This window comes from Ostrinia nubilalis, chromosome 21 (genome assembly GCF_963855985.1).
Source record: "Ostrinia nubilalis chromosome 21, ilOstNubi1.1, whole genome shotgun sequence".
Lineage (NCBI taxonomy): Eukaryota > Metazoa > Arthropoda > Insecta > Lepidoptera > Crambidae > Ostrinia > Ostrinia nubilalis.
The window spans coordinates 10484612-10506605 of NC_087108.1; the positions used below are offsets into that span (position 1 = coordinate 10484612).

At 39.0% G+C, this 21994-nt stretch overlaps 1 protein-coding gene, 1 long non-coding RNA gene and 1 other non-coding gene across 3 annotated transcripts; all 3 read right to left on the reverse strand.

Moving 5' to 3' along the window:
* Nucleotides 1–288: 288 nt before the first annotated feature.
* Nucleotides 289–16748, reverse strand: LOC135082517 (lysosomal acid glucosylceramidase-like). Its single transcript, XM_063977317.1, has 13 exons — nt 16646–16748; nt 12616–12740; nt 12355–12409; nt 11785–11926; nt 10058–10214; nt 8862–9022; nt 6392–6515; nt 5583–5696; nt 4799–4946; nt 4230–4303; nt 3724–4010; nt 1619–1683; nt 289–406 (listed from the first exon to the last, which is right to left on the reverse strand). Exons 1-13 carry the CDS (start codon nt 16719–16721, stop codon nt 399–401), a joined length of 1536 nt encoding a protein of 511 aa, XP_063833387.1. The 5' UTR covers nt 16722–16748; the 3' UTR covers nt 289–398.
* Nucleotides 5501–5572, reverse strand: Trnal-cag (transfer RNA leucine (anticodon CAG)). Its single transcript has one exon. It is a non-coding gene; the product is annotated as a tRNA-Leu (tRNA).
* A 3831-nt stretch (nt 16749–20579) lies between the features above and the next one.
* Nucleotides 20580–21539, reverse strand: LOC135082138 (uncharacterized). Its single transcript, XR_010259357.1, has 3 exons — nt 21469–21539; nt 20945–21007; nt 20580–20663 (listed from the first exon to the last, which is right to left on the reverse strand). It is a non-coding gene; the product is annotated as an uncharacterized LOC135082138 (long non-coding RNA).
* Nucleotides 21540–21994: the final 455 nt, after the last annotated feature.

Consider the following 21994-nt stretch of genomic DNA (forward strand, 5'->3'; position numbering starts at 1 on the left):
TTGGCAGGGCACATAGTACGCAGAACTGACGGCCGATGGGGCAGCTGGAGTGGAGGCCGCGTACCGGAAAACACAGCGTGGGACATCCACCCACAAGGTGGACCGACGACCCGAAGAAGGTGCTGGATGAACGCCGCTACGAGCCGGGCGAATGTAGAAATCATTGAGGAAGGCCTATGTTCTGCAGTGGACGTCCTGTGGCTGAAAATGATGATGATGATGAGGAGATTCCTTTTAGTGCTGACTTAAGTTTAAACGAGAGGGAGTAACCAAATTAATACAGCAATATTTTGGTAATAATTTTTATTTATAAGAAAATTCGACTGTCGCTATGGATTCAGGTGGTAGTAGAACTGAAGCAGATCGGTTTCCAGCTCGTATAAGCACTGACTGTTCTTTTAAGTTCCTGCAAAGAAGAATTATTATCAGTTCATCATCATCATCTCAGCCATAGGACGTCCACTGTTGAAAATAGGCCTCCCCCAATGCTTTCCATGTTACCCGGAAAACGCAGCGTGAGACGTCCGGGTGGGTACAAGGTGGACCGACGACATCATAAAGGTATCAGGAAAGTGCTGGACGCAGGTCGCTACCAACCGGATAACATTACTAACAAGCATTATTATCAGTGAGTTTATTAAAAGTATAGAATTAAGAGATTAAGAATAATACAAATAATTAACCTACATAGACTAAAATTAAATATTTACAAATATTTACAAATAAAAAATATGTCCCAAATCGCTGTCCAAACAACGCGACATGGTGCCCAGAATGCTGGCTGCATTTCCGCGCTGAATGGCCAAACTGATTCGTTGGCCAAGAAATGCGCCAGCTCTTCTATCACCTGTACAGTCAATCAGCCGCTTGGCTAATTCCCTGTACAGGCGATGAGCACTTGGTCCCCACGGACCTAGCGTCTCGACCCCAAATGGCTCAAACATGTAGGTACTACTAAGACCTACATATTTGCGTCGCTTGAGGGATTCCGCTGAGGCAGCGGCAGTACCAGCCCCAGACGAGGTTTGCGGAAGATGAGACGGTGCCAGTGTGTCTACGCAGGTTGCATCCCACACTAGTGGCCGTCCCACCTTCCATGGAACCAAAGTCATACCATCAGGTCTCTTACCATCACTTGGAACCAGGCCATTTGGTTCAAGAATGGCCGGTATGGAAGCGCTAGAAAGAGACCTGCGTATGATGTCATTGAGGCTGGCGTGACGGGAAAATCTCCCGGCACTTCTGCTGCATGACAGTCCGTGATGACCAAGGGAGTCAACCATGTCACCGCAGGGACAGCGATGGGGGACAATGCATGGTGCCCCCAAACGGAGCGAGACTGCTAAATTAAAAGTGGTATTATCCAAAAGTGTGCCAATATGAGGAGAAGGTAGGGAGTGAAGCCAAAGACCTGATTCCCACTCGGCTACAGCCAGAAGACGAGCTCGATCTGCAGAACTGGAAGACGTGTTTAATAAGTTATTCCGTACAAGTCTGCAGAGCGGCTCGTCCCACTGCCTTTGTGAGATGAGAGACAACGGCAAATTTTCAGAGCTTAACTGCCTCCAAGCGCTAATGCCTTCGGCTAGGTGGATGGTAGTTGAGTCAGAACACTTACTCAGTATTTTTGAAACCAATCCACTGGTGCTATGAGCCGAAGACAAAAAAGCCGGTAGAGCAACACTGGAAATTTTGCGAAAGTTAGTTATTATGTTATTATTATGAGTGATTTACAGCTGCATTTTTTCCTTAATAAAGTGGTATTCTATAATTACAAAATTTTAAATTCATTTTAAAATATTTAACAGGGTTAGTTAAGTAATCATTTGAAGAAAGATCTAATCCTAACACAGAGACTCAGATTATTACATAGAATTATACTCGTATAATATTTACGTTTGTGTATCTAGCGTGATTCGTGTTGCATTAATTAATTATTTTATCTTCATAATTACAATTACAAATTACGTTACAGGATGGATTTTATTTTAATTAAAGTATTTTTATTGCGTTGTTCTTATTGAGATGTACGGTACCTATTTACGTTAAATTAACTGTTTTTTTATGCATAACATAAGGCAGGTATTTGACCGCAATCGCACCTAGTGTTAAGCGAATTCTTTGTTTTTAACCCTTCATTTGGCAAGACACAAATTGTTTGATTTTTTCAATAAAATCTATTTAGACCTAATTGTTACTATCAAATAAAGTTAAGAAAAATAGTAAAAAAAATATTTGGTAGGTATTTTCGCGAAAAACGATTGTTGCTTATTTACCACATTGCCAAATAGGGGTACTTAAATAAAACATTGAGATATATTATAGAATTATTTTTTTTTATATGAAAATCTTAAAAAAATCAATCGTATTTCACATTTTATGCATTAAACTTTTTTTTGGCCATTTTCGCAAAGTCGACAATGACCTTTTTCACCAACATTTGATAGATGACGTATGTCATCATACTTCACGATCAATATGCCGAGCCAAAGTTGGCTTTTTATTTTCTCTTTAGCTTCTGAAACTGGTATGTTACCGTTATCTGCTATAGTTGTTGACTTTAACGCAAGAAAAATGTGTTTATCATTTAAATCAGTTCAGCGGTATAAGTGTGAAGACAGACAACACAGAGACAGACAGCAAATTCTTCCTCTCTCCTAAAATGCTGTGCCCGACAGGGTCCATAATTGCATCAAAAGTAATTACTATACCATCTCTATATCATTATTCATGTAATACATGATTGATTTATTGTGTATTGATACTCTTTTGTATTAACAAAAAGCTAAACCTATTTTGTTAGATGTTTGGCACTGATGCTTCTAGGCAACATCGAGGTTCGGAAGCATGTCATGTATTAGAAAACACAGTTTCTACGCCAAATATTGCTTTATATGATTAGTTTGATTTATTATGAATAAAATTTAGACAAAACAAAAACAATTAGAGATGATAAAATAGTACAAAATCATAAAATTTCCGTCTTTGTTATTCTGATTGCGCGTCATCTTGGCGTCTGACAGAAATATTGATATGAAATCACTCAAAACTCAGTCGACGACCGATTTACTAGTGTTTTACTGAACTAAGCTTCGTAACAAAATCGAATGATTTGCACAAAACTTATTATTTGGTGCTGTAGAAATATTCAAAGTGGTTGTTGCTTAAAAGCATCACTGCCAAATGAAGGGCTTTTTTATCGTATTATTTAAATTTTAATTGTGTTTTTTATTTCAAACACGTCGGGTGTTACTATCATTCAAATTCAAATTGTTCATTCAGACGTAAACCTATTTCAATGCGAAATTTTTCCAAACAATAAAAATAAAATCCCTGCCTACACTAGCCTTCAAAATTAAGTACCTACCACACTTTTGTAATTGCAATTTCTCCAAGACTAAGTCGAGACAAGTTAGAGTTTCTTTGAAAAATTAAACAATCTATTTTTTACCAAAAATACACCTTGTTTATAAAAGTAAATTGCAATTTTAAAAGTGTGACTATTACTAAGGCTGGGTTGCACCATCTTACTTTAACTTCAACAAACGTCATAAACCTGTCAAACTCCATACACACCGGTTATCGTTATAGTTACGGTCAAAGGTAGGTGGTGCAACTCAGCCTAAGTCTTAAAGGCCTATAGTAGCAAGATATGCAAGCTGTATGTTTTCCTAATAAAGAAAATAAAATAAAAATAAAATAAAATATTGAAAAGGGACTCACTCATTCTGCAGCACAGTCACCACAGTCCCCCTAGGAGTCACAAACGTCACACTATCCACCTTCTCCTTGCAAGGCGAGTGCTGCACTTTCTCCACTCTGATTGACCCTCTGGGAAGAAATTTCGAGAAGTGCCCCAAAGCGTAGAACATGGGCTGCTTGATGAACTCATTATTTTCGGCGAAGATGATGATGGCAGCGTCTAAAGCCGTTGGAAGCCAGCTCGGACCGCCTTGAGGGTTCAGGCATAGGTTCCAGTCAATCCAGCCTATAACGTTGTAGTTTAAATCCTGAAGAAGAATAGATTGCATTCTAAATAGCGTAAATAGACGCGGAAAAAAATCAGAAACTTTGAAGTAACAAAAACTTAGTACCTACATACAATTTTATTATTATAACTATAGTCGGCCGATAGTTGGCCCAGGCTTCAAGAAATAATCAAAGCGACAATATTAAGTACTTCGTTGTCCTATACACCTTGTACTTGTAGGTATGTAAAAATTACTTACCTCAATAATATTCCGGGCATATTGCTGAGCACGATCCCAGGACCCAAAATATACATGAGGGGTTTCATCAACACCTAAAAGAAGAAAAACAATGTTTATCTACGGATCACCTGAGTCCTGAATCTACATTATAAACTAGCGGCCGCCCGCGACTTCGTACGCGTGGACCCCGTTTTATCCCGTTTTTACCCCGTTTGTTTGTATTTAATAGAGTTCCGAAACTACTGGGCCGATTTGATGAACTACATTATTTCTGATGAACATCGCTGGTCAGATATTTCTAAAGTTTAAAAAAGTAAATGTAATAAAGTAAAGCAAATGTAGAGTGTAGTAATACAACTCATATTTTCATCTTTATGAGGTAAAAACTATCTTCACATGAGGATTTCAATAATTTGTTATATTATTAATGCATAAAAACTGCTGATCATCATCCATCATCATCATCTCAGTCACAGGACGTTTTCCATATTGACCGGTTGGTAGCGGCCTGCATCCAGCCTTTGCTGGTACTTTTATTATAAGGTCGTCGGTCTTCCTTATGGATGCCACTGTGGTACGAAACTCACCAAAAGATGATTCGGTGTAGAGGACGAATTTCCCCGGGTAATTCTTCAATGGTTCCGTCAACATCTCCGGGGGGGTGAAGTCGTCGAAGTAAAAGTGCACAGCCACGCCATCTATGTAGTCCAACGCTGCCGGGGTTTCAGAGACTACCTGTGATAAAATGTATATAACGTATTTGCAGTTTTCACACAACTATTGATAACTGAGCTTAGCTCTTGGCAATAGCCAATGGTGATGTCACTCATATGGCTCATGGCGGAAACAGGTTTTTAGTGGGTAGTCTCTACCCACTAGCTGCCCCCGCGGCTGGTGGGAACGCAATTTCATGCCTTTTTCTGACGATAAAAAAGCTCTTGGTTTGCATTACAGTGCAGTGCAGCTTTTATGAAAACCTCTATTAGGTACTTGTTAGTCTTTCCACCCACTCTTTCCTGACTTCTAAATCTAACTTTTTTTTATCCACAACGAGGAAGCTCTTGGCCTGTATCTCACCTGATGGTAAGTGATGATCAGGCCGAAGGTGGAAGCAAGCTTCACCCGGAATCCTCAACCACGGAGGAACTGGCTATCTTACCTCTAACTGCCGGAACACAACAATGCTATTAACATTGTTGTTATGGCGACAGACTAAGATAAGATGGTGGTAGCTAGGCCAGGCAGACTTAGAACAAGCCCTACCACCAATCAAACCGAACAGAAAAATCTGCCCCCGCTGGGAATCGAACCCGGGACCTCTGCGTCTGAAGCAGGTGGTCTTACCACTAGACCACAGAGGCGGTTACTTACCAAGTTAAACCATAGAGGCACACACATTCTCTGGTCATCTCCAGTCAAAATCTTCACGTCCTTGAAGGGGGAATTCCTTATCATTGGCCCGAGATGCTCAGCTATCCATGTACCCTGTGGTGAACAGATATTATGTAATATTATAGAGCGCTAAATACGCTCGTTAACTGTTGTAAAGAAAGAAAGAAAGAAAAAATCTATATATTTGGTACAAAATATTTATACAATTATACAGCTTGAAAGTACATGTGTACAAGTTGTAAACCAAAATGGCATCCGCTCAGCGTTGTGTCCTACTTCAAGGTAGACCCTAGAACATAACGCTGTCATTCTATCCGACCGATGAAAGTCTAGATAAAAGCAAATATTTACGTGACAAAGTAGACTAAAGATTAGTATTAGCCACCTACTCTGTTGCAATACCTCCTAGGTCACTAAGTCTTAAGCCCATGTATGTAATTTCCACCATTACAAATTGTCACTTAGTACGCAATAAGGATTTGAATTTGAACCATCCAAGACATGATCAGTAGACAGACGTAACAGGTAACAGGAAGGCGCTGGGTGCAAGCCGCTACCAACCAGTCATCATGGAAGTCATTGGATATGATCATCAACCTAGTATGTTCAGCAGTGGACGTCCTATGGCTCAAATAATGATGATGACAACAAAATTTTATGCTTCTGATCATTTACCTCTTTTCATTTAATAGAAAATAGTTGTCTTACATTACTTAGTGAATGGTTTACCGTCATCAAAGATTATTTGTGTGAGAGAACAGATAGCAAATATAGCATGTAGTACTTACAAGCCCTTGTGCCGTCCATGTCACTCGGTTGTTGTTGCCTAAACTCATGAGCCCGCTCAGAGGCTCGTTCACTGTAGTCAGACCCCAGATATCTATGCCTTGGGCTGCGTAGTGCTCTATGAATCTGAAATGTAGACTCTACATAGTACACTATGATAGTTGAAGATATCATGCCCAAAACACACAACAACGTCGAACTATTAGTAGTAGGGAATTTAGTGCAAGAACCCCTCCACTTTGGTATAGAAGGCTCATTTTTGCACCAGTTGTTCTTTGGGTGCTCCTGAGTAGGTTTCCGTCGGTAGACATCGGGAGCCCCCCCTGTGGTAGCAGGGGGAGGGGGGGCAAGTTTCCTTCTGCCGCGCTTCAAATATGGTGCTATGCGCGTATAAATTTGGTGCTGTCTGAAAAAACAACTATAATGGTCACAGCCGTAGCCTTTGTGCTAAAAATAATCTCCCGTACTATGATAATATCAATCCTCTCTTTCCTCACACTTACCTTTCCGTTATCACTGGTACAATAGTATGTAGAAATAAAAATGTTAATTAAAATAATAATAATAATCATTAGACGTTTAGACAAATTCAAGTTCTTTATTTAGTGCTTTCTTCTTATGATATTTTCATTAATACAATGTAATTAAACTATTTTCAACCTTATGTCTTACACATAGAGTTCAAAATTTATTGAAGAAAAAATACAAATCATGGTAGCATGATGTGCCAGGAACTCTAAATAAATTCTAAAATAATAATCTTTACTTGCTTATGAACCAAATAGTATGAATTCATGGATAAAAGAAATATTTTTTTCCGACGCGCATTAAAATTCGCCCGCTGTGTCCTGAAGAAAAATGTTTTTTCACCTACTTTTTTCAAAAAAGTACCATACAATGGTACATATTTATAATCCTGATAAATGTAGCTATCAGAATATATTTTTTTATTAGATTATCTCCAGTGGTTTAAAAGTAAACGACGTTTATTTAAAAAAATACTTTTTGGTTTTTGTGAATTTTACTCCATATTTCTATTTTTTTGTATGAAAAGGCAAAAAGTTTGTTCTAGAAATGAATTCGCCATCCTTTAATTATTCGAAAATGACACCACACTTGCCCTAATACCCATAGTTTTGAAGATATGGGCCTTAAAGTGAAGCGCGGCAGAAGGAAACTTGCCCCCCCTCCCCCTGCTACCACAGGGGGGGCTCCCGATGTCTACCGACGGAAATCTACTCAGGAGCACCCAAAGAAAAACTGGTGCAAAAATGAGCCTTCTATACCAAAGTGGAGGGGTCTCCATACAAATCATTGCACTAAATTCCCTACTATAGAACGCTGCCACGAAATCCCGATCGCCCAGCAGATCAAGCGCTGCAAGTGGAACTAGATCGGCCACACTCTCCGAAGGGACGCCGATCACATCCCCAAGCTCTGGATTGGAAAGAAAGAAAGAAAGAAAGAAAGAAACATTTATTGCCATGGACATCACAGAAGACAAAAGATGTAAATAATAGAAAAAAAGTAAATAAGACATAGGTGACATAAAACATACAATGAAAGTGAAAGTAAAACTGAGCAGTGCCACCCTGTCGCACAGCGATGTCCATCGCAATGGGATCCCACTCAGCATATGCCATGACCCCCGGTGAGGGAGGCCACGACGCTGGTTTTCAGTGTGCCCCATGCCGAGTGGGAGTCACGGACACTAACCTATACTGCATAAAATATACATACCTACATAAATAATAATAATAATAGTGCGCGTATAAATTTTAAGTGTAAGTACAAGGATTGGAACCCGTTACGTTGCGTTTCAAATCTATTTCATCGTGTATGAATTCCATAGTTCTCTCTATGGCATTTAAACCTATGTTGAACTCAAAGCCCGCAGAATTGCTAAAATCAAGGGCATTGGGCTGGGAACATAGCTCGTAGAGCTGATGGCCGCTGGGGCAGGAAAGTTCTTGAGTGGCGACCACGAGCCGGAAGACGTAGCGTGGGCAGGCCTCCCACTAGGTGGACCGACGATCTAGTCAGGGTCGCGGGAAGTGCCTGGATGCGAGCGGTGCAGGACCGGTCTTTGTGGTAATCCTTGGGGGAGGCCTCTGTCAAGCAGTGGACGTCTTTCGGCTGAAACGAACGAACGAACTCAAAAGTTACTAGAGTTTTATGTCACTTTTCAATATCAATTTAATCGAGATCAATGCTTTAATATTGCGTCTGCACGCAAATTACTCCCTTTTCCTTTGGTAAATTAGATAGATCATTCTGTTGCTGCGGGCGAAGACTGATAGACCTGATGATGTGGATGATGATGATGATGATGAACCGTAGTTTAAGGATAAGTAGATCAGATGGAAGAACAGCATAGCAAGCGAAAGGTCGTGAGTTCGATTACCGCCTAAGGCAGTCCGATTTTTTAAGTTATTTAGGAGCTTATTAAAAAATAAATATAATAATATATACTTGTAATGGTACTCAGCAAATGCCCCGTAGTACTCCTCCTTGATTTGCTCCGTCCCCGTGAAGTTTGGCTTCGTCTTCATCCAGAGAGGGCTGCCCCAGGCGGATCCTACTATATGAAGCTCGTCTGTCGCCACTTTCATTGCTGCTTTGATCATTGGGATCTGAAAACGTTATTGGTTACCACAGTAAAGTCAGCGTCAAATAGTTCTTGACACCCAAAGTAAGTAGCCAAAAAATTCGCAAAATGTCTTTGTAACAATTGGCATAAGAATGTTGTCAACTTTTTGGCCACTTTGGGTGTCACTAATTGATAATTGATAATCGCGACACTTCACGATAGAATTGGATGGTGCATGGGGCACATCCTTATCAATTTGTACCGTGTCCTTAAAATTGGCACACCCATTTTTTGCCAGCCTACTTTGACGTGACTTTTAAGATCGCGCATTTGCTGCGCTGCTAAATTAGGAGTTTAGGAGATTGTTTGTCTTCATAGTTACATTGATTGAGATAAAATCGCGAATAGAGTGTGTTCTATTTATCGATGACGCTTGAAAAAACGGCATAGGCCCTTAGAGTAGGTGCACACCGTTGATTTTTCGTCGGCCGATAGTTTAGTCGATCAGTTGATCAACCCACCACCACCCATGGCCATACCAACCTTGCGGTTATACTGGCCGAATCGCGGGAGGTGTGCGCGGAATTGCGGCTGCCTACGGCAGATTGCACTCCACCGCGCCACACTTCTTGACTCGGTCAGTTGATCAGTATGGGCATGTATGGGAGTGCGCACACTTCTAAAATATATTGTGGTTCTCCATACAATTTAAAATAGGTCACAACTATCGGCCAACTAAAAATCAACGGTGTGCGCCTACTCTTACTGTATCACCCGCCATAGACATTTGCTGAGGAAATTCGTCATTTCGTGACAGGTTGTTTGGCAGGCATCATACTTTTGGATGCAGGCCGCTACCAACCGGGCGATGAGGAAATCATTGGGAGGCCTGTGTTCGGCAATGGACGTCCTGTGGCTGAAATGATGATGAAGTCTGTTTCTATGTATATTTTTGCACTTTTTAGTTAAATACAGGACAACGATAGAAACTCGTATTCGTTCAATCTCACGAAAACGTGGACTTCTAGAAGAGTTTCTCTACTATAAGATCATTGAATAAAACAGTAGTGCACGTTACCTTGTATTCATAATCTTCTGGAGCCAAAGAGAAGTTGGTAAGCGTGGTCTGGTTCTCTGGCTCATCACTGTAGGAGTAGAGACGCGGGGAGAAATCCGTAGCGGCTATGGGTAGTCGGAGCATGTTGTATTCGATTCCCGTATTGCCGAAGTATGATCTGAAAATTATGAAAAAATATAGGTACTTAAAGTTCATACCAGACTTATCAACTCTTTATTTATTATTATGTTATTATTCCCGAAGTGGTTATAGGGCATTTGGGACGTGTGCCCTGGAAATGAACTAACGCCCGTATTCACAAACATTACTATGAGGTCTCACAGTTCGTGTGGCATAGGGTGACATACGAACCAATCACAGAGCTCTATTCAACGCTATGCGTTCGATTTGCTGCTTCACATAACCAAGCATCGTTTGCGAATACGGGCGTAAGCCTGAATAAATTTTTGATTAGAAAACCATTCGACAAACAACATAATTCTTACCTCCTCGTATCTGCGTTAAAAAAGTAAAGTCAAAGACCTAAGGCTGAGTCTGTACCGTAAATTACCTACTTCTACTAATTACATATTCAAATTCGAATACTACATATTTATTTTCGTAATTACTTTACAAAGTTTTTTAGTTTGACAAACATAAAAACATCCATTACTGCATCATTACAAAGCACCTATCTGACTGATATTATTATGTGCATAGAATTAACAGGGAGCGTAGTGTGAATTTTATTTACGTTAAAAGCATTCGGTGTCAATTACGATAAAAAAAATATAGGAAGATTTTAGTTCTTGAAAGTTTCCGCTTTAAAAACGATGGAGTGGACTGTATTAGATGGATAGGCCTGCCGGTGGTGATTATAGGTATGCTAGAAGCAAGGAAACACCAAAAAAGGGCCAAAACAGTAGGTTATTGCTCAATACATTAGAACACAAGAGCGTACAAAAAGCAACTTCAAAATCAATAAATCTAAAAAAAGTAAAAAACCATAAACAATTATCAAAAGAGTATTGCTGGCCAAACTGCCACCAACATGTTAAAAACAAAACAGTATATATTCTTGTGTTCTAATGTATTGAGCAATATACCTACTGTTTTGGCCCTTTTTTGGTGTTTCCTTGCTTCTAGCATACCTATAATCACCACCGGCAGGCCTATCCATCTAATACAGTCCACTCCATCGTTTTTAACATTGGTCGACACTGTACAATCCGTTATACATATTTAATGTCACTTTTTTACGCAGTCGCTAGTGAAGACGTTTGGTGTAAACTCACACTAAGCCCACTGATCATGCGGTCTAGTTTCGTATCGTATCGTTTCAGTCAAATGACGTCCACTGCTGGACAACGGCCTCCCCCAAAGATTTCCATAGCGACCGGTCCTGCATTGCCCGCATCCAGGTTCTTTCGGCGACCTTCACCGGTTTCTCTACCTAGTGGTCTAGTTTCATCATGAGTTAATCCAGCAGTAAACTCACATATTTTAAGAGCGCTTTCACATTAGTAGCGCGACGGCAGCGCGGCAGCGGCGTTTTTTAAATGTGAAGGGAGGCATCAGCTGTCACTTAGTATGAAATTTTCAGCAGCGCGTCTGTCGCGCGTTTGTCGCGCTGTTAAATCGCCTAAGCGACGGCGCGGCGGCGGCGCGTTGGCGGCGTCGTGTGCCCTAAATGAGCCCTAAATGTGAAAGCGCTCTAAGTCGATGTAGGTTGCACTACTTGCACTTACCTAATCAAGTACTCCTTTAGCTGTGGATTGCTTATGTTGGCCCAGGTCATGCCAGCTGAGTCGGTGACGGCGCCCCCGAAACCTTCCACAGTCTGGTGCCTTGTAGACAGGTCGAGATCCAACACCGTAGTGCAGTATGGTTCTAAAAAGATATGTTGTGGTAAAAGTAAAAACTATTGTATTACATAAAGGAAATTTTCCAGGTCATAGTGTATAATCATCTTAGTTTTCAGTAGGTTCAACGGTTTTACAATTAGTAGCCTATCATCATTATCATCACTTCAGCCAGGACGTCCACTGCTGAACATAGGCCTCCCCCAATGATTTCCACAATGGCCGATTGGTGGCGGCCTATATTCAGCGCCTTCCTGCTACCTTTAAAAGGTCTTCGGTCCACCTTTTGGGTGGACGTCCTAGAAGTAGTAGTAGTAGTAGCCTATGCCAATGTTTAAAGCTGATTTTATTCCAATGAAGTCAGTTAAAATTAGATGATCAGAATCTAAGTTGTCCGAAAATTATTTTGTTTCAAAAAGGTAGTTTTTTTAAGAATATCTCGATTTCGATACTTACTACGCGGCCCGTATTGACTTAATACGCCAGACGTTTTAAAGAACCTTAATCCTGCCTGAAACAACAAAGCAGAGTTAAATTAAAAGGCTGTCTATAGGATATATTATATGGAATGGAATAGGGTGTAATTCAGGGTTGCATTTTGGGACTTTGCACTCGTTCCTAGTGTATAAATTGTAACTAAGAATTAATTTTTAAGGTTATTTTATGAAAATGTATTAGTAGGTACAGGAAAATGTATAGTATGAAGTAGTTACTTACGTTAGAAGAAGTGTAGACATAAAACAGGCCCCTTGGCGGTGATACTCGTGTGATTTCGTCGCAATATGTGGCATTGCACACACATACAACAGAGACGTTTGTGGCTCTGGCCGCACATGGTGTGTCTGTAATTATAAATTCAAAACTTAAATAAATAAAATAAAATAACTTTGCTTACCTATTTAGATTCAACAAGTGTAAATACCTAATAAAATGTTTATAACATAAAATATGCAATTGGTTGTTGAACTACCAATTTATTCATTAACATACATACAGGGTGGAAACGATAAGTGATCTCACTCGATTATTTCTAAACTATACCAGATATCGAAAAACTGGTTACTGATCCTGAAAGTGCTTCACAAGCTCTTTAAATGGTACCAATAACAGGTTACAGAATAAACGGGATCTATCCGAAAATTCAATGTTTCCAACTTCCATACTAAATGTATGTATCACTCAATATTAGAAGTGTAATTTTTTAAAAACTTAAAATAATCTCGTAAATTGCATTCTTATTTAAAATTATTTATGGAAAACATTAGTTTAACATAAAATTTGCTATAATTTATCAAGAGATGAGTGCCATATCTGTGATAGTACTAAATGTATGGAAGATGGAAACATTGATTTTTTAGATAGATCAAGTTTATTCTGGAACTTAATATTAATACTGTTGGATAGAACTCGTGAAGCACTTTTAGGATCAGTAACCAGTTTTACGATATCTTTTGTAGTTTTTAATATTATGAGGCTAATACCAAATGTATGGAAGCCGGAAACATAGAATTTTCGGCTAGATCCAGTTTATTCCTTAACCTATTATGAGCTCATGAAGCACTTTCAGGATCAGTAACTAGTTTTTTGATAACTTGTATAGTTTAGAAATAATCGAGTGAGATCACTTATCGTTTTCACCCTGTATATGTTAAACATACTTAAGGTACAATAATATTGTGATAATATTGGTAATCAACATAATCACAATAACAATGAAAATTCACAATGTTTATATAAAATAGACGATGCGTGACCGATTATAAAATTAACATTTGAACAGGTTTTCAGGCACGTGTCAAACCGTAAGTACAAAGAGTTCAAAGTAACTCTAATGAACCTATGAATAACTCTATTTACTTAGAATAGTCACAATAGGTATGTTAATATTGCTTGCAACGGAGGGAAGTCGAACCTTAACTTCGAACTCCTCCTATGTTCTTCTGATTAATTTCGTTGCGGGTCCAATGACAGTTTAACTTTCCCACGGGTCAAACTTGACCTTCACTGGTTGGGTTTATATTGGCGGTCAAGCTGTCGATCCTGGCTACACAGGAGTTGCAACGGTGGGAAAGAGAGGTGGGAATAGTCCCGTAATAGGTATGTTAACTATAAGGGTTTTCTTTTTTAATGAAAAGAAAATTATTGTTTTTACACAAATTACTAATAGCCCCTGGTACTAAGCTAAATTAGCCTGTGTCACGAGTAGGCTCAGCACAATACCCATCTTACTTTGACTTTAACAAACGTCAAAAATCTGTCAAACTCCATACAAAAAACACCGGTCATCGTAAAAGTTAAAAGTTAGGTGGTGCAACTCAGCCATAATGGAGCGGCGGCGTGGTTCGAACCCGCGTTACTTGGAACACGAGTCGGCCAGTCCGACCCCTTCACCGTTTGGCTATCGTGGCTTCAAATAAATAATATTCTTAAGATACATAGAAACTGGATTTCATAAGTTGTTTTTAAAACTCTACAACCACTCTGCGCCTATTTGAAAAATAATTTCCTTGTTTTGTAGTTAATTTACATTTTACTATAATCTCTAAGGAGTTTGTTAATGGTTATGTTAGTAGGTATTTTGTATTTACATGCTAGGTCTGAATTTTTTCCTTATATGTAATTAATTTATTTTGTGAACAACACGTGTTTTGTATTATTCACTTTTGCTAGATAAGTAATTTACGCATTTCCGTTGTTGAAGTTTCTAAAGAATGAAATTACCGTTACGAGACTTTTTAACGGTTATAATATACACCTTATCTTGTGAAAAATACTTATTAATTTACGCGCTCCTGTAATGGATCTGAAAAAAGGATGGCGTCAGCAATTGGACCAAGAACGTATCGTACGTACCTAATACAATATTTTATGTAAGTACACAAACATATTTTCAGGAGACTTTTAGGTATATCTACGGGTATATTATAGAACGACGCTTTAGGTACGATTAAACCCAATCATAAATTATTGTGATTGAAGTAATACTTATTTAAACTTAAAATTATTTAAAAACTAAAATTTTAAAATAGGTACTATTTACAAATTAATAAATACATAGGTAATATTAAATTTTAAGGATGTGTATTCGCAATCTTCGCTCGTCGTGATGACGTAGGTACTGTAGCTAAATAGGTAAGCCTTAATTTTAGGCTTTTTTTATTGATAAGAGAATAACATTGAAGAAAATGCATTATTTGGCCTCAACCTTATTTTTTATCTATCGAAATAAATAAAACTAATAAACTAAACCTAACGCGTCATACTTGTTTTGCTAAATAATTCAACATCCTACCAAAGAAAAAATAATTTCTTCGCAAATAAAGACCCACGCATGCTATTAATTTATCTAGGTGTATTCTTTATTTATTATACCTAGGTTTTATTTTATCTTATCTTATCATAATTATAGGTAATGAAATCCTTTATAAAACAAGAGTTAATCTTTAATCTTTGTTAGACCAACACTTTACCGCGGCTTCGGTCGCGTTTTATTGTTATTTGCCTTTTCTTGCATCTTTTCATTATTTCATACTCATGTTTTTCCTATTAAGGTCATGGCAGACTAGCAGCAGTTATCAACTCTGAAAGGGATCAACACCACCGTATCGTCTTTCGCGAGCTGTCATCGCCGTTCGCGCGCTGTCAAATTGACAGTGTCAATCGCAAGGCGAGGCGTTTATGTTACGGTGCGGATAAGTGTGCTTTCCAGTACGGAGTTTCATACAAAGAATACTGACCGCCTCGAATTGATACGATTACGATCCCTTTCCGGGTTTATAAATGTGCTAATCCTACCCTGTTATCATTTTTTTGTAAATAAAACGTATTCTAAACCTTTTAAGCCCCAATCTCTACGCCAAATATCATGTAAAATTCAGTGATTTACTTGAAAAATCTGAAAAAGTGTAACGTTTCCACACATACAGACAGAGTTACGTTCACATTTTAAGTAGGTACTTCTAATATTAATCTAATTACTTACGCTAAGAGTTAAGAATTAACATTTTTACAGCGGCAATAACGTTTTATTAAACCAAATCTGCAAATAAACGAGCTTGCTTTGCTTATGATTAACAATACCTATTAGAAGAGTCTCAACTAACTACTTATTGCTCAAGTTCTAACACTCTGTAAATTAAAGTTTAACTTTTAGGAGAGTGAAAAAAATGGAAAACTTTCATAATATTCGCTTGTAGCATTACCTACTTAAGGTGCTGTTTCCGGCGTTTCTTCTCATGGCAAGCATAATAATATGTATGTCTCGAAGCGCCCTATAGAGCAGGGTTTCCCAATTTTTTTTTTTGCCAAGGAACCCTAATTGATTATACTTTTCCTAGCGGAACCCCCGTACTACTCCGCCCGCACGCCCTGCCCCTCCCTTGTGCGTAAACAAGTCGATGCGAGCGAACAACGTCGGTCACAAAACGTGGGATAATATTTTTTACGGAACCCTTGCGGCCTTTCCACGGAACCCCAGGGTTCCGCGGACCACCATTCGGGAACCGCTGCTATAGAGGGCTCAAAAGATAAGGAGACATGTTTTTTTTTAAATTATTTTTGACGTTCATAAGTGCCATTTATTATACCAGTTATTTTAAAATGATATACTTACCTACCTACAAAGAAATTATAATACTAATGGTGAAAGATTTTTTTAAATCAGTCTTTTAATTTTACAAACATACAAAATAAAAATAAAATCTCCTTATAATATTATTTAAACATATGTAAGTAAAATGTATCTTACCCCTTCTAACAGATGAAGCGCTGCAAAATATAGCAAGCAACACTATACAGCCGTATATTTCAGGGTGCCAGCGCATAGTGACAGTTGACAGTGCTCCACAGCACTGATGCGCAGGCGCCGCACTGGCTAGTATATAAAGAAGCTGGTACAGACGATAAAAAAGAAATAAAACTGGCCAAGTGCGAGTCGGAACAACAACATACAACGTAGGTAACACAACGCACCTTTTAGGTTTTCACCATCAATCCTTAATTTTTAAGTTACGCCTATGACAACACTTAGCAGGAATTTTAGCTAAAAACCTTATGCCCGTTTTCACCATCAATCCCTAATTTTAAGTGACCCCTATGGTAACACCTAGCAGGAATTTCGTTTCCAAAGGGGTCACTTAAAATTTAAAAATTAGGGATTAATGGTGAAAACGTGCATTAAGCTTTCAGGCGTCGATTCATTTCGAGATCTATTCATAACGAGTCTTCATCGATTTTAGTAGATATGCCTATTTATTTGTCGTGGAATATCGACATAATACCATCTTAATTTATCGTAGCGCCTATCCTAGTTCAGTTACGGGACTATTCCCACCTCTTGTTTCCACCGCTGCAATTCCTGTGTAGACAGGATCTACAGCTTGACGGTCAAGCCTTGACCGCCATAAAAACCTAACCAGTGAAGGTCAAGTTTATCCCGGGGGAAAGTTGAACTGTCATTGGACCCGCAACGAAATTAATCAGAAGAACATAGGAGGAGTTCGAAATTAAGGTACGACTTCCCTCCATTGCAAAGCGGACAAACAAAGGTTTAATAACCTAGGCTAGGTATAATCCTAGTTCAGTAGGTTTAATCCTAAGAGTAGGCGCACACCGTTGATTTTTCGTCGGCCGATAGTTTAGTCGGGCAGTTGATCAGTATGGGCATGTATGGGAGTGCGCACACTACGCCGATTCGATTTGGCCGACTCTTCATACAATTTAAAATCGGGCACAACTATCGGCCAACTAAAAATCAACGGTGTGCATCTACTTTAAAGGTTTAATCCGAGTTCTGTTGTATGGCGTAGTCGCGGGGAGAGTCATTTAGAACGCAGTGGTTACCAGGTTCAGTTCTGGTTGTGGTCTGGTGAACTCTGGTGAACAAGCGTGTGACTGACAATAGCAGTGTCTACTTGGCAAAAGGTATTCAATGAATGAAAATCTATGGTTTCAAATGTCTGTCTTTATACCTATCTGTTTCAGCACTGGAAGCAATGGAAATACGAAAAAAGTACTTTACCTATTTTCAATTTAACTGTATTTTCGTCAATTTGACGTTAAAATACTTATTATTATTTTGGTTTTTAGTATAAGTTGCAATCGACTGTATTAACATTATAGTAATGCAAAGGGATTGTTCTTTTGTAAACCAAATTAATATTGTTAATACATACTTTTTAGTCTTTGTTTTACCCAAACCTAGTTGTTGTTGTTGTTTCAGCCGAAAGACGTCCACTGCTGGACAAACCTAGTAATATCAAGTAACCGAATTATATTGTAGAGTCAACGGTGAAACCACGTAAAGTATTGCAAAAATATTTACTAACATTTATCTATTCATTAGTTTCAAAACAAACGAAAAGTACAATTAAATAAGAATTAACTCGGACTTCAACAAAATGACGTGTTTTAATTTTATGTGGTACCTTTGGTTTATTGGTTAATGTAGTCAAACTAACTAATTTATATGTTGAGACATGTGTTATAGGTAAAAACACCTGAGTGATAGGGTAAACCTACGTGACGTATCACCAGGGACACATTTTATGATATACGACTAACTATTTACGTGAGGTATCAAGGTCTAGCTAGACTCTAGTCCAGACCTTGGGACCTAAATCAATAGGTATACCAATGGTAGAGAAACTTAAACTTATGTCAACCGACAGACAGTGGTGACTGAGTTTGTTACGGCGCTTCTTCTCAGCACTTGCCAAATGTTTTTCTTGAAGCGCTGGTAGGGTAAAAAGATTATGAGACATGTAGAGGCTCTGAGCAAAATATTTGACTATTTGTACTATTTTAATAGTTTATACAAATAAGGAAATTTTGACTTTGATTTTAAAGCAAACCGCTAAAGTAGCGTTTCTTAACCTTTTTTGTCGACGGACCTTTTAGTCAGAAAATCAAGCACAATTTTATGGACCCCCTTAATAAAACTCACTTAGCTCACGTACGGCGTGCGAAGCGATTACGAGACTTTTGGTGGTATTTATTTTATGATTGTTATGGTCCATAGATAAGGCTGCAGACCTCCTTAGCTATGCTTGCGGAACACAGTTTATGAAACACTGGCCGCTAGTTTGGCACATTGACAGTTTCAGTATGGGAAATATAGTTCCAAAATACTGAACTGTCCTATCCATGACATTGACAGTGGGGCGCCACCGTCAATACCGGATCGCTTGTTCCGATTTTTGCCATGTTGGAAACCATACAGTTGATCGATGGTAGCGCCCCCCTGTCATTGAGTTTGGTGGGACAGTTCAGCGTGGGTCATCTATATGTCAAAATGACAACTTCAGTTAAAAGTTATAGATGACCCACGCTGAACTGTCCCACCAAACTCAATGACAGGGGGGCGCCACCATCGTTCAACTATATGGTTTCCAACATGGCAAAAATCGGAACCAGCGATCTGGTATTGATGGTGGCGCCCCACTGTCAATGTCATGGATAGGACAGTTCAGTATTTTGGAACTATATCCGACAATGGTAAAATCAGCCCTAAGTGAGCTGCTACACTAGCAGATTGCAAGCGTTTTCAAAGCGGAGCGGCACACGCGGCGTGTACGCTGCGTGGGCGCTCCGCTTTGAAAAAGATGTCACTACACTTTATTACTCACGTACAGAAAACGTGATTTGATCCAATCTCATTTGGCATTTATTGCTAATGCACTATAAACAACAGAATTATAATATGTTATCACAATAGTATAAGTAGGTACATAGTGATAACTCGCCTTAGGGGTTCTTTATCACAATGAAAACAGAAAGAACGTAATAGTATTTACTCGTCTTTAGGGTTCCGTTCGACAAAATTAATAAAAGAACCCTTTTTGTACTATCGACCACACTGTTACAGCTAACCATTTCCGGTCATGTCGCGACATGTCGTTTAGTTCTAACCCAAAGAATAAACATTTGATGAGAGTGAGAGAAAAAATGGAAATGGGTAGCTGGAACTGAGGCCCACTGTAGTACGTAACTCTGCCAAAAAGACCCTTTTTTCAGGAACGCGCAGAAGTCTCTAGCAAAAAAAACTCGTAATTTTAAAATTATTGAGAAATTGAGGATTTATTTCAACCCTGGCCAGAACGGGTTGGGGAGGCAAATACCCCTGAATATTCATCACAAGGCCTAGAGTCTACAGAATATTTTTGTGGTATTTTTATCGAATGCCACATTACAAGTGCAACCTTGACGTCTGTCATTATCATCATTTCAGCGATAGACGTCCACTGCTGAACATAGGCCTTCTCCAATGACGTCTGTACTCTGTACCACAGCTCGTAGAGCTGATGGCCGCTGGGGCAGGAAAGTTTTTGAGTGGCGACCACGAGCCGGAAGACGTAGCATGGGCAGGCCTCTCACTAGGTGGACCGACGATATGGTGAAGGTAACGGGAGGTGCCGAGCGGCGCAGGATCGTTCTTTGTGGAAATCCTTGGGGGAGGCCTTTGTCCAGCAGTACACGTCTTTCAGCTGAAACGAACAAACGAACTTTTTCCTATCCGCCCTTTATACACTCTCCTTAGTAGAGCGACCCATTGGCTATAGACCACACATACTTACCTGACGTTCATTGAAGCTACTAAGCATTTTAGGTAGCTAGGTAGGAACAAATAAAAAGTTTGATAGAGTCAGTTTGAGGTGGGGTAATTTTATTATTTTAAGTAATATGCCCAATGGATCCATTCGTAAATTATCTTGTTATCCTCGGGTCCTTGTCCGGGTTGGTGACTTTTGTGTCGATGCTTTTCGGATCTGAAATAAAGAAATAAAGGATGGATGGATTGAAATAAAAATAAATTGATTTCAGCAAGTCATCATCATCATTTCAGCCATAGGACGTCCACTGCTGAACATAGACCTCCTCCAATGATTTCCATATTGTTGCGCTAGTATAATTTACTAAATTGAAGATTTTGCCCGGGGCTAAAAAGTTATTTGTAAGGACATTAATGTCAGAACCTCTGTCGTATTCTTAACATTTTTTTATTAAAATTTTTTAAAAGATTGCTATTAATTTTGCTTGATTGGGTTACCTGTGGATAGCTTGCCATTTGTGATGCCGGTTGGCTAGCAGGTCTTGTTGACGTATTCGTACTCTAAAACAAGCAAAACAATACAATAACAAATTAATTTACAATACAGGGTGGGCCAAAATTTAATGCAAATAGCAACGCTTGATTTCTCAAAAACGTTTCGAGGTAGGTAGGAGGGACGCGTGAGTGATGGGACACTGTGCATAATTTCATGAATTTTAGTCACCAGATATGTGGCGCTTCACTGAAACAACATCGTACTTTTTATGTAATTTTTTTATGTTAAAATAATGTGTGTGGGGAGACGTACGACTTTTGTATGTGAGAAGAAAGCGACCTCTACAAATGGGGCGTCAGCGGGGCGTGGGACGTGCAAAACTTGCATTATTTGTTTAAACAATGGTTTCGTGTTTTTTTCGGTATCTTGCAAACTCAAAGGTGTACCGGTAGTTCGCTGCGGTGATTTCTGACTTCTACAACGTCAATAAAACCAAATCAAATCTGTCAAAGAACAAAAAATATACCTGTGGTGTTGTTGAGGTTGTTGATGTTGTAGCACAAGATTCCTTCAAGTCTGGGGAACTTTCGGGCCCAGCGTTCACGTTGCTCGGTTCGTACGAAGTCCTGATAAAAAATCAAAATCATAAATATTTTATTGGTTATCAAACCAATTCTTTACAAAAAATGTGGTGACTGCCTAATAGTAAGTAAAAATATACCTACCTATATCAGGTAGTCACCGCCCATTCAGATAATACAAAAAGAATCCTGATAAAGATAACACAACTTTATAATCATCATCATCATCATTTTCAGCCATAAGACGTCCACTGCTTTCCAACAGTATACTTAATACTTTGAATTTATTTGAATTTGAAAAGGAGCAAAAGATTTTTTTACACAGATCAAGGCAGGTTTTTGACCGCAATCGCACCTGATGTTATTGAGATGCAGTCTAGGAAGCCCGGATGTTATGTAAGTACATAGCTGCCCTGCAGGTGCCTTTATAATAGTAGAAACTTAATAAGGAAACAAAATGAGAGACATAAT

Bases quoted from the DNA above. Each gene is read 5' to 3' on its own strand.
- LOC135082517 (XM_063977317.1), bottom strand. From the start codon at position 16,721: ATGCGCTGGCACCCTGAAATATACGGCTGTATAGTGTTGCTTGCTATA. The intron at 12,410-12,615 runs GTAAGTAACTAC...TTGTTGTTTCAG, and splicing joins ATGTCTACACTTCTTCTAAC to GCAGGATTAAGGTTCTTTAA. The intron at 4,304-4,798 runs GTGAGTTTCGTA...TTCTTCTTTTAG, and splicing joins CTACACCGAATCATCTTTTG to GTGTTGATGAAACCCCTCAT.